Source organism: Panthera onca, chromosome F2 (assembly GCF_046562875.1).
Source record: "Panthera onca isolate mPanOnc1 chromosome F2, mPanOnc1 haplotype 2, whole genome shotgun sequence".
Lineage (NCBI taxonomy): Eukaryota > Metazoa > Chordata > Mammalia > Carnivora > Felidae > Panthera > Panthera onca.
In genome coordinates, this window is record NC_138356.1 from 18,834,874 (window position 1) to 18,847,129 (window position 12,256).

Here is a 12,256-nt window from a genome sequence, read left to right on the forward strand (position 1 = left end):
TTTGCATTTGGTATATGCTACATATTTTCTCAGTATGAATGCACACTACCATTACACATGTATATTTATGTGTATATAATGGCATGTAATATGTATATGTGTGTACATATATGTCAGTACATTTCAAGTATGCTGATTAGTAAATTTTTCACCAAACAGTATTTTATAGACATCTGTTTTATATGCACATAATTATATGTAATTTATATCACATTCTATTTGTTATTATACTTCTGCATGGTATTTTATAATTTGCATGTACCATAATATATTAAATGATTCCCTTATTGATGGGCATTAGGTTGTTTTCAGTGTTTCCACTTTTGTAATCCATATACTGTAACCCCTTGTCTGAATGTTTTCTTAGGATAGATTCCTAGAAGTAGAATTGCTGGGTTAAAGGAAATGCCCATTTAAAAATTTGAGATATATTGTTAAGTTGTATTGTCCCCACAAATGTGCCATTTTATACTCTTACTAGCAATGTCTTGAGGATGGTAACTTTGGAACATTTGAACAATACTGGGTTGTCTTAGTCTCTTAAATCTTTGTAAGTATACCAGGTCAAACATGGGATTCTTGGGGTGCCCGGGTGGCTTATTCAGTTAAGCATCCAAGTCATGGTTTCAGATCAGGTTATGATCTCACAGTTTGTGGGCTCAAGCCCCATGTTGGGCTTTGCACTGGCAGTGGGAGCCTGCTTGGGATTCTCTCTCTCCCTTTTTTCTCTGCCTCTGTCTCTGTCTCTGTCTCTCTCAAAATAAATAAATAAACATTAAAATGGGATTCTTACCTTAATCTTCATTCGTTTGATGTAGTTTCCAGAGACTCCTTGGAGCCTCTGTGTATTCTGGGGATTGGTGGGCTATGCAGTCAGACCCTGACTTGGCAGGTAGTGGCTGAAGTTCTTAAGACAAACAGGGAAGGCAGTGATCTCACCTGATCACTAGATAGTTAATGAACGATGTCTTAAAGACACAAACCAGATTTGCTGGATGGAAAGTCACTTCTCCTTTTCCTTCCAAACCTTCTCTTTTAAGACCCAGTGTAAACAACTCTTTCTGCTTTTTTCCTTTGCAAAAATAATAGTGTATTTAGTCATGAGTCCAAGCTTAATGACTTGTCAAGAAGAGTCCAGATCTTTGAAATACTAATGAACTTATTTGCCTACCATAGGGCTATGGAGAGCCCTGACCTGATCCCAGGAATACCAAATCCATCTTTCTAAAACTTGGGGGAGGAAGTAAGAGAGGAAGAGAAATCCCTCCATTCCTTCTTGAAGAGTCACACTCTCTCTTCCTCTTTCACTGACTATCTCTATCCCTTCCTCCCTACCTCCTTCTTTCAATCTCTCTCAGTTCCAAAAAGGTCACTGGAATTTCTGACCCTTTGTTTTTTATGAGAAATCTCATTTTTCATTAGAGTTTGGTCTTGTGCTTCATAAGACTTAGAAGTTTAGGAAACATTTGACTCTTTTTTTCCCTTACGTGTATTTATTTACTTAGAGCACACAAAAGTGCTCATGTGTAAGTGGCAGAGGAACAGAGAGAAAGGGAGAGAGAGAGAATCCCAAGCAGGCTCCCCGTTGTCAGCTGAGAGTCCGTTGTGGGGTTCAATCTCACAAATCGTGAGATCGTGACCTGAGCCAAAATTAAGAATCGGACATTTAACTGATTGAGCCCCCCAGGCTCCCCCAAAACATTGGACTCTTAAGTCTAATAGTTATTAGAGTTTTAAACTTTGGTTTCCTGTAAAACAGAATTAGTTCTCTTCAACACCCTGTTATTTTATTAACCTAATGTCACCTTCAAAATATCTTTTTTTTTGTTTCATGCAGGCGTTCTTACACCGAATGAACCAGTGCGCCGCGTCAAAAATTGACAAAAATGTAACAGAAGAAACAGTGAAGGTGAGGAGTTGCAGTTTGCCCTCAACACAAGCACACATTCTCCTCAGATAAGATTTTATCTGTGGGATGTTACTTGAGTGTTCTTCAGCTTACTGGTACCAGTAGAAGCTCTGTGCCAGGCACTTGTGTGGGCGACGCTGAGAAAAAGGGAAACGGTGTCGGGAAAAGAAACAGAAGGTTATGATGATGACATAGAAGACATGGAGACTTTTTTTCTTTTTTGCCAAGGCCTTAGGGCAGTTTGAAAAAAGGAAGGAAAACAAACCCAGACTGAGAACCTCAGAGTCCGTGAGAGGGAGGGAGCAGAGTTGTGTGTGTAAGAGGAAGGCAAGAGGTGGACAGATGCAACTTCCAGTCTCTGATCTCTAAAGAACAAATGATTTGGGTGGTTCATTGGTGCAGAAAAAGTTCGCATAATATCTTGGACTCAGAAACAAATGGATAAGAATTTCCTGTTAAGCTGCAGGGAAGGAAAATTATGAGGAGGTTTGTAAAGGGGGAGGAGATACATGAAAATTAATTGTACTATTGTTATTACTCATTTAAGTTCTATAAATCATCATTGATGTTTATTTTTGGTGCTGATTTGCTGTTTTACTTTACTAAAAATAGAAAAAAATCCAAGGATTTTTTAGGCCCTTCCGAGTATTTTTTTCATAAATTAAATACTAACTTTCCAATTCTCCTCACCGTGGGAGTATTTTAGTTTGTGTGCTTTTGGTGGAAAGCAAAAGACAAGTGTCTGTATTATTCAGATGGCTTGAAGATGCTTTGTCTCTCGTATTGGGAAACTCCAGGCAGAAAAAAAGGTTCAGGACCTGTGGCTCAGGGAGGTCAATAAGGTTGCCAGGTTCTCTGTACCTCTTCACTCTGACATCCAGGTTATCAGCTTGGCCGTGGACTGGCTCCTCCCGCAGCTGCAAAATGACCCTGTAGCTGTCCCAGCTGTCACTTCCAGACACAGCACCTTTCCAGAGGGGGGAAAAGGGCGGTCCATTCCAGGATGCCTTTCTAGAGAGCAAAGAAACCCTTGTCCCACACAGCCTGCCAGCAAATCCGCCTGCACAATTTTACCTGCCGCCCATTTTCGCTAATAGGGTGGGGACTGTCCTGCTTGGATTTAGTCACTTAGGCTTTTCCTGAGAGCCAGGAATAGGTTCCTGATTCCCAGAGTTGTGTGGGGGTGGAGAGGATGTCCAGACAAAATTGGCACTCTGCTGACTGGCTTGCTATGCCCTGAAGTTTTCAGCTTGGAAACAGAATACTGTACTCTTACGGACTTGTGTGTTTTTTTGTTTTTTTTGTTTTGTTTGTTTGGTTTTTTTTTAGTTGTTTTTGTTTTTAACCTGCTTCACTATTGCACTTACATGTATTTGCAGATGCTGTTCTCAAACATTGAAGATATCCTTGCAGTACATAAGGAATTTTTAAAAGTCGTGGAAGAATGCCTACATCCAGAACCTAATGCTCAGCAAGAAGTGGGAACCTGCTTTCTTCACTTTGTAGGATAAATTTCTGTTTATTTTAAAAGCTCTTTCCCCCTAGATTTTAAGGTCTAGCGTTTGGCACAAGGGAATGTGGGAATTCAGCATTAGAAGCAAAATGTGACACCAAAAGTTTGGGGTCTTTTAAGGCCAATGAAATCTTCCACTTAGAGCCAGAAAGGGGTGAGGGCCTCACATCATCCATTTTATTCAGTGAAGAATAAACAGCCTTTTCTTTTCCCCAACAAGTTAGTTCTTCGCATGCTCTGTAGCTTTGAATTCTAATGAATATTCAGGCTGTTCATAATGAATGGATTTTTATGTTTCTCTCAAACATAGAGCATTTCCCTTTTGAGGCAGAAAATCCTTACTCTTATAATGGCATGATGAGCCTTTTGTTAGTCAGAATGTTCCCTTTTTAATCGACTGGTGACAAACCTGCGGGTGGACAAACCTATTCACTCTAGGTACACATATGCCTGAATCTGAGTTTTTCCCAAGGATGGTTCCTCAGAAGGTTGTACTGAGCCGTACAGAAGAATAGCCAGTCAGTATTCTGGTGTTTCAAATCATACGTCATGATTGTGTGATCATTTCCATCCCTCTGGACACGGCAGTTGAAATTATTTGTGCAATCAATTTGCAAAGTAAAAAGTCACCTGAAAATGAAAATTGTTTTTAGAACTGAGGGCATTCATACTAAAAATAAAAATAGTACTGCTATATATATATATATTCCACTGATGCTTATTTTCAGAATACCAATCTGAATCCATTTATGTATCAAAATGTTATATAATTAATGTTTTATTTAAAAATATCAAAGTGTTTTGTCAAAGAAATCAATTTTTGTTTATTTTGATTTCTTTTTTTAAAGTTTATTTATTTTTGAGAGAAAGAGAGCACAAGCAGAGAGAGGGAGAGAGAGAGAATCCCAAGCAGGTTCTGCACTGTCAGTGCAGAGCCCAACGTGGGACTCGAGCCCACAGACCATGAGATCATGACCTGAACCAAAACCAAGAGTCAGATGCTTAACCAACTGAGCCACCCAGATGCCCCAGTTTTTGTTTATTTTTATTTCTATTTAACCTTTGGGGCGCCTGGGTGGCTTAGTCAGTTAACCATCAGACTTCAGCTCAGGTCATGATTCACAGCTCATCAGTTTGAGCCCTGTGTCAGTCTCTGTGCTGACAGCTTGGAGCCTGGAGCCTGCTTCGGATTCTGTGTCTGCTTCTCTCTCTGCCCTTCCCCCACTTGTGCTCTGTCTCTCTCTTTGTCAAAAATAAACATTAAAAACACGTTTTTATTCCTATTTAACTTTTATAAAGGTAACCATATGTAGTTTCTAGATCTATATTTCTATATGTAGTGAGCAGACTCTGCATATGTTTTTTTAATATTCAGGATATATTTCATAAAGATAATGATATTAAAAGGAGAAGCTCCTTGGACATAGCAAGATCAAGCTGTGCTTTCCTTGGGCATGACTGGAAACCACGCATGTTTGTGTCCACTTAATCCAGACTGTTCCTTTTCATGAAAGAATTCAAATCTTCTGCCAGCTGGAGTATTTGCTCTTTCAGTCCAGTCCTGCACATGGGAATCTTGCACTCTGACATCCATTTCCTCAGTAACACACTATGAATCTGTCATCTGTGAATTTACTCAACTATTTCTGAATACTTGTTTCATTTGGGTCATATCATCTCTTGAAATAAGTAATTCAATACATTTTCTACTGGCTGTATAAAATAACACTCAGTGTTGCTTTCCAGATGCCTGTCTTTGAAATTTTAGAGGATATACTCCTATTCTAATATAGATCAACACATTTTCTGTGTCTTCCTCTTATTGGTACTGCTTTGATAGACACGAATCATGGCCACTTGGAGAAAAATCTAGTGATGGAAGGATACTTAGAGATCATGATGGTGAAAAGACTCCCTTTTTGACAGTATCCCTTTGTAGCAAATATGAAGGTTGTTTACATTTTTTTCTGCTTGACCACTTTCAGTGACAGCTCTAACCATTAGAAAATCTTTATGCTTTGCAACTATGTGGATGGAACTGGAGGGTATTATGCTAAGTGAAATTAGAGAAAAAAATCATATAACTTCACTCATATGAGGACTTTAAGAGACAAAACAGATGAACATAAGGGAAGGGAAACAAAAATAATATAAAAACAGGGAGGGGGACAAAACAGAAGAGACTCATAAATATGGAGAACAAACTGAGGGTTATGGGAGGGGTTGTGGGAGGAGGGATGGGATAAATGGGTAAGCGGAACTAAGGAATCTACTCCTGAAATCATTGTTGCACACTATATGCTAACTAATTTGGATGTAAATTTAAAAAAAATTTTTTTAAAAAGACCAAAAAAAAAAAAAAAAAGAAAAAATCTTTATGTTAATCTTGAATCTGCCTACCCACTGCCCATCAGTGCCCTTGCAGTTTCTACCCAGTGGTCCTAGTTTTATGTTTAGAGTTGTAAATCCTTTACAATAAAACAGCTATCTGAAAGTAGCTACCATTTCCTTACTATACTAACAAATACCTCTTTTTGAACTGACCTCTCATACGTAGTGTCTTCACAGTCCATCATCACTTGTTATCTTAGTCACCTGTTGCTGAGTATTTTCCTGTTTGTCTGTGTCCCTCTTAAACACGACTGTCCAGATTGGTGCATATGAACCGCAGGGTACTACGTTTCTTTATTCCTATATAATCTGGCACATGCTTTTCCCTCTATCCCAAAAGCTTCCTTCTCTCTCCCTGCCTGGGAATGATGGATTCATCTCCCTGGACCCTGCACAGATACTATTTTTTTTTCTTTTTAAAGCTATACCTGAGCCCTCTCAGTAAAGCTAAGTACTCTCTTCTCTGTAATTGCTACCATTTAGTTCATTTACTTCTTATTGCATACATCATATTGGACTCTGGTTAATATAACCTATCCTTTTCCTTAGGCTATTCTTTATGGGTCAGAGAAAATCAATGAATAGAATGTATTTATATATATACACACAGTAGAGCTCCCAAAATATAGTAAACACTATAAGTTTGTTCATAAACATCACACAGAGTTAGTATCTTAAAATGGCTAATAAAATGACTCTAACTTATCCTTACTCGAATTCACAGAAAGACAAGTTTCGTATCTATGATGAATACTGTAGTAACCATGAGAAGGCCCAAAAATTGCTTCTTGAACTTAACAAAATAAGAACAATCCGCACATTTCTTTTGGTAAGTATATATTTAAGTGTTACCACATGCTGTGATTTGTTGATAGGCTCACTAAGAGCCAAGGGCTAGCACAAGTGTAGTATAAAAACTACTTGTGGGGCAATGCTTTAAACACATCCAGGCTAGGAGGCTAGAGTCCTTTGATAAACGTAAGAAGTGAGACTTGGCAGTAGCGTATGGATGCGAAAACGTTGATAATACCTTCTCCTGGTTGACTATGAATTGTTTGTGAGAACCACAGGTTCCTAGCGAGGAAGACATTTATGCTAGAGTTCATCATTGCTTTTATATCCCTCAACTCTGTAGGGTTTCATTTACTTCTGCTAAGGGAGCTATAAGTAGGGCAGTCACAGGAAGGAAACACATCATGGGTACGGTAGAAAAGACATTTAAAGATTGACTTTTCTCCTATGTGCATTCCTTATTCACTTTATTTAATTTCTTTACAATAGCACAAATAAATGCATATTTTGGCAATAATTTGGGCAACTTAATTGCCGGGGAGGAACACACTGTAAGTGTTCAATTCAGTAACATTCAGCAAATTGTAGAGTGGGGCATCTGTCCCATTACCCACTTTTAGAGATTCCCAGCACCCCGGAAAGTCCCTCATGCCTGTTTACAGCCCATCTCCACAACCACCATTAGCTCCAGGCAGTTATTGGTTTAATTTCCGTCTCCATAGATTTCCCTTTTCTAGATAATGCATATCAATGGAATCCTACAATGTAATGTTTTTTATATCTGACTTCTTTTACTGAGTAAAATGCTTTTGAGATTCATCCTTGTTGAAGCATATATACATATTCCATTCATTTTTATTACTGAATAGTGTTCTGTTTTATGGATATACCATATTTTGTTTATCCACTTGCCAATATGTGACCATTGGGTGAACAGATGACTGTGATTAATGATGGACCTCGAAGATACTACACGTGAGACATCATTTCAGAGAGAGATATTTGTTAGTATAGAAAAGCCAGGAAATTCAGTTTGGGCTATTGTAAACAATGCTGTTATGAACATACATGTACAAGTCTTCATCTGGATATTTTCATTCTCTTGGGTAGATGCTAAGAGTGGAATTGCTAGGTCATAGTAAGTTTATGTTTAACTTTAAGAAGCTGCCAAAGTGGCTGTGCCATATCCACCAGCAATGTATGAGAACTGAGGTTTTTGTCTTTGCCAATACATGGTATTACCAGTTCCAATTATAGCTGTGCTAGTGGATGTGTAGTTTATCTGAAGGTGATTTTTATTTGCATTTCTCTCATGACCAATGATATCAAGCATGCTTTCATGTTCTTGTTAGCAATCCACATATCCTGTTTGGTGAAATGCTTATTCAAATCTTATGTTCATTTTTAAGTTGAGATGTTTACCTTATATTGAGCTATAATTGTTTTTTATTTTGGATACAGCTCCTATATCTGATGTGTAATTTGTAAATGTTTCTTACCAGTGTGGTTTGTTCATTTAAAAAATATTATCTCTTGAAAACCAAAAGTCTGACATTTTTTTGAAGTCCAACTTATTAAATTTTGTCCATATGAACATGTTTTTGTTATATTTGAGAAATCTGTATTCAGGTCTTATACTTACTTTGTTAAGTTAATTCCCAAGTATTTTACTCTTTTTGATGCTGTTGTGATTGGAATTGTCTTAATTTCATTTTTGGATTGTTCGTTGCTGCCACATAAACGTTTAACTGTTATTTAGTTTTGCTCTATGTATATTTTTGTATCTTGTGGTTTAAAGTCATGTGTTAGTTCTAGTAGTTTTTTTTGTAGATTCTTTAAGATATTTTACATATCGGATCATGTCATCTGAGAGTAAAGACAGTTTTACTTTTCCTTTTCAATATGGATTCCCACCCCCCCCAACCCCCCCAACCCCGCAACCTGGCTTTTTGCACTGACTGGTTAGAACCAGTATATTGTTGAATAAAAGTGTTTAGAACAGATACTTCTGCCTTGTTTCTGATTATAGGGGGAAATCATTCAGTTTTTCATCATTAAGTATGTTAGCTGTAGGTTTCTTCATAGATGTCCTCAGGTTGAGGAAGTTCCATTATATTCGTAGTTGGTTGAAGTTTTTTATTGTGACCTTTTTGCCTTTTCTAATACAGGTGTTTAAAGCTAAGAATTTTGCCCTGTACACTGCTTTAGTCTGATTCCATAAATTTTGACACGTGTTTTTATTACTCAGTTTTTGAAAATGTCTAGTTTCCTTTGTAATATCTTTAGTCTTTTTTAAGTTTTCTAAAAATGTTATTTGTTCTTGAGAGAGAGAAAGCATGTGAACATATGAACAGGGGAGGGGCAGAGAGAGAGGGAGAAGGAGAACCCAAGCAGGCTCTGCACTGTCAGTGAGGAGTCTGTGGCTGGGGCTTGAACTCCCGAGCCGTGAGATCATGACCTGGCTTAACTGACTGAGCCACCCAGGCATCCCTAGTCTGTTCTTTATTTAGAAGTTTGTCTTGGGGGATAATTCTGCATGGAACTTGTGTTTCTGCACATTTTCTGAGCAGTGGAACTGAGTGCCTTTGTTTGGGCCTATCTTTTAAAAGATGTTTGTACCATGAACAGCCGCAGAAGGTAGAGATAGTCTCTTTGTCCTCAGCAGTGGGCAGTGATGCCTGCTGCCATCATAAGAGATGCATGTTTCATAGCCTCAGGTCTCCCCCTCGTGTTATACATGTGCATGGGTCATCTGGTCTTCTTTGTCTTGCATGTGGGAGCTGGGGCTTGGGAAACTGGCCCCAAAATAGTGATTCTCTGGCTCCTGGTATTGTTGTAAAGAAGAAAAAAAAGAGGTCCTATATCCCTGTCCTAGGAGTTTTATGTGTTCTTCTAGCATCCATAAATATGTGGCAAGTTAACTTTTTAGCTTGCAGCTAGGGTAAAATCTTAGAATCATCACAGTTTTACCATTCTGTTATTTTATTTCCCAGTATGGGAATTTTTCAAATATCTTCCTGTAGTTGATTTTTTAAAATTTAATTCCATTCTGGTTAGAGAACATACTTAAACCATTTAAATCCTTTTAAATTCATGAAGACATTTTTATAGCTTAGCATATGGTCTGTCCTGGAATTTCTTTTTTTCTCTGTATGTTCCATGTGTGCTTAAAAATGGCATATTCTGCTGCTTTTGGGTGGAATGTTCTATAAGTGTCAGGTCATTTGGGGCGCCTGGGTGACTCAGTCGGTTAAGTGTCATCCAACTTCGGCTCAGGTCATGATCTCATGGTTCATGAGTTCGAGCCCCGCATCGGGCTCTCTGCTGTCAGCACAGACCCTGGAGCCTGCTTCAGGTTCTGTGCCTCTCTCTTTCTCTGCTCCTCCCCACTCATGCTTTGTCTCTCTTCCACTCTCAAAAATAAATAAACATTAAAAAAATTTTAAATGTTAGGTCATTTATGTTTGTAGTCCTTTCCTTTAGGTGTTCAGTCAGTTACTGAGGGTGGGATATTGAAATCTACGGGTATAATTATTAAATTGTCTATTTTCCTTTCAATTATGTCAGTTTCTGTTTTATATGTTTTGGGGCCCTGTTTTTAAATATGTATTCATTTAAAGTGCTTGCATTTGTATTTCTACTTATCATAAAATGTTTTTCTTTCTCCCTAGCGGTATTTCTTTTCTTAAAATCTATTTTGCCTGATATTATTATAGCCATGACAGCTCTCATACTGTTTGTATGTTATATCTTCTTCCATTATTTGAGTTAACAAGATATTTGTGTCTTTAAATCAAAAACATGCCTCTGAGAAACAGTATATGGTCAGATCTTGCTTTTTTATCCAGTCTGACAATCTCTGCCTTTTGATTGGAGATGTTCAGTTCATTGACCTTCAATGTAATTATTGATATTATTTGTTGATATGTACCATTTTATTGTTTTTTCTGTATGTGTGGTTTTGTTATTGTTCCTTTGTTCCTCTTTTACCTTCCTTGGTATACTGTTTTACTTTCTTTGTTGGCTTTTTTAAACTACATTTTTTAAGTTTTTTAGCAGGGAAGTGATTGCTCTTACAACAATATGTTCTTACAAATCGTAATTTATCAAGTCTATTTCCTAAAGTTGGTTATTTTTGTTTTGTTTTGTTTTTAGTAACTTTCCTTGACTTAATTTGAGAACCTGTGACTCTTTCGTGACTCTTGACTGTGCAGCTGATATCTCTACCCAGTTTTATGTCTTATAAGTTAGCCGTTCTTTTTAGGAGTCCTATGCCACTGAAATCTTAGGGCTCTTTATAAAGTGTTAGAACTCTGCTATCTTACTAAATCCATTCTGTTCTCAGCGCAGTTGACTCTTTGTTCACATTGGTCTAGTTTATTGTTTGAATTGTGTCAAGCCACACCAGAAAATTCTCAAGAGTTCTGGTTTTAGATGATTCTACAGCCATAGTCTGGTAGGAAACTTGACTTTTTTATAATTCTTGCCCTGGCACTGAGTGGCCACTAATTATCTGAATGACTTTAGGAAATTCATTACATCACTGGTGTCATGTTCCATATCCATAAAATGAGGATAATAGTAATTATCCTTTGAAAAACAGGTAAGAGTTTACAGATTTGTTGATGGTATTATTTGGGGCACTTGAATATGCTGCCACCTCAGTAAGTTTTCATGATCAGGGAAATCTCTGGGAGCTCATTTAGGAGACATTCTTTGTGTATACGTTAGAAGAGAGCTGGCTTTCATAAGCCAGTCTAAAGTGGCAACCAACCCCTGCTATTATGAAGACAGTTCCTAATCCGTACAATACAAATAGACAAGGAAATAAAAGTGCGTTAGGCAGTCATGAGTTTCTTAAGGTACTTCAACCCAGAGCTAGGAAAAGGGGGTGGCCACATTTATAGGAATGCTAACTCCTACTGGAATGCTGACATCACTGGAAATCTAGTGAGATGTACATAGTTGTGTAGTTGTGTTTCATACAATTGCTCTGGGGACAATGTCATGCAGAGTTGGAAAGAATATTTTGATAAACTGATTGTAATAGGGGATGAAGCCCCTCAAAGAGCATGCTTGAGTCAGAACACTTATTTGCTGTTCTGACTTCTAAACTGTCTGGGGGAAGTTAAAGTCATGGCATTAGTTGTGCTGACTTGAATACACAAATTGGAGCTAAAGCCAAGTTGTTCATGACAGCGGGCAGGGGGTTCTGCTGTTACCCTCAGTCTTTCCTTTTCATCCTTTCCTGCTCGGCACTTGGTCTGTCTTCTCGATGAATACAGGACAGTAGTTTTAAAATGGTAGTATAAAGGTAGCTAAATGATAATAGATATTTGAGGGGCCCTTTTCTCCCTTCATTACATATTTATGCCTGTTTTCTCTATGCCAGTTACTCTGATAGACACTGCAGAAACAGGTTTTGGCATCAATTTCAAATCTTTTTTTTTTTCTTTTGGTATTAATACTTAAACCATTAAATAAAGACCAGATGCTTAAGAGGCTATAGGCTTTTTTTTTTTTTAAATCAGAGTTGATTTCCTCTTCCCTTTCATCTTCCTCTGATTGCTAATTTTGAGAATGTCCCATTCCTCTTGCCTCTCTGGAGATCGTATCTGACCTCCTCTGCGACTGGCTGGCCAGTGTCATTG

The 12,256-nt window shown here is 37.8% G+C and overlaps 1 protein-coding gene across 5 annotated transcripts in view; it reads left to right on the forward strand.

The window, feature by feature from the left end:
* Positions 1–12,256, forward strand: part of PREX2 (phosphatidylinositol-3,4,5-trisphosphate dependent Rac exchange factor 2) — a 295,426-nt gene that overhangs the window by 67,643 nt on the left and 215,527 nt on the right. For all 5 annotated transcript variants that reach the window (XR_013553558.2, XR_013553556.2, XR_013553557.2 and 2 more), the window contains exons 2-4: positions 1,838–1,909; positions 3,289–3,411; positions 6,538–6,642. Coding sequence is in view for 2 of the 5 variants with exons in the window: in XM_078441822.2 (XP_078297948.2) it covers positions 1,838–1,909; positions 3,289–3,411; positions 6,538–6,642 (300 nt within the window). In the remaining 3 variants the exon portion in view is untranslated. The remainder of the gene's footprint in view (positions 1–1,837; positions 1,910–3,288; positions 3,412–6,537; positions 6,643–12,256) is intronic.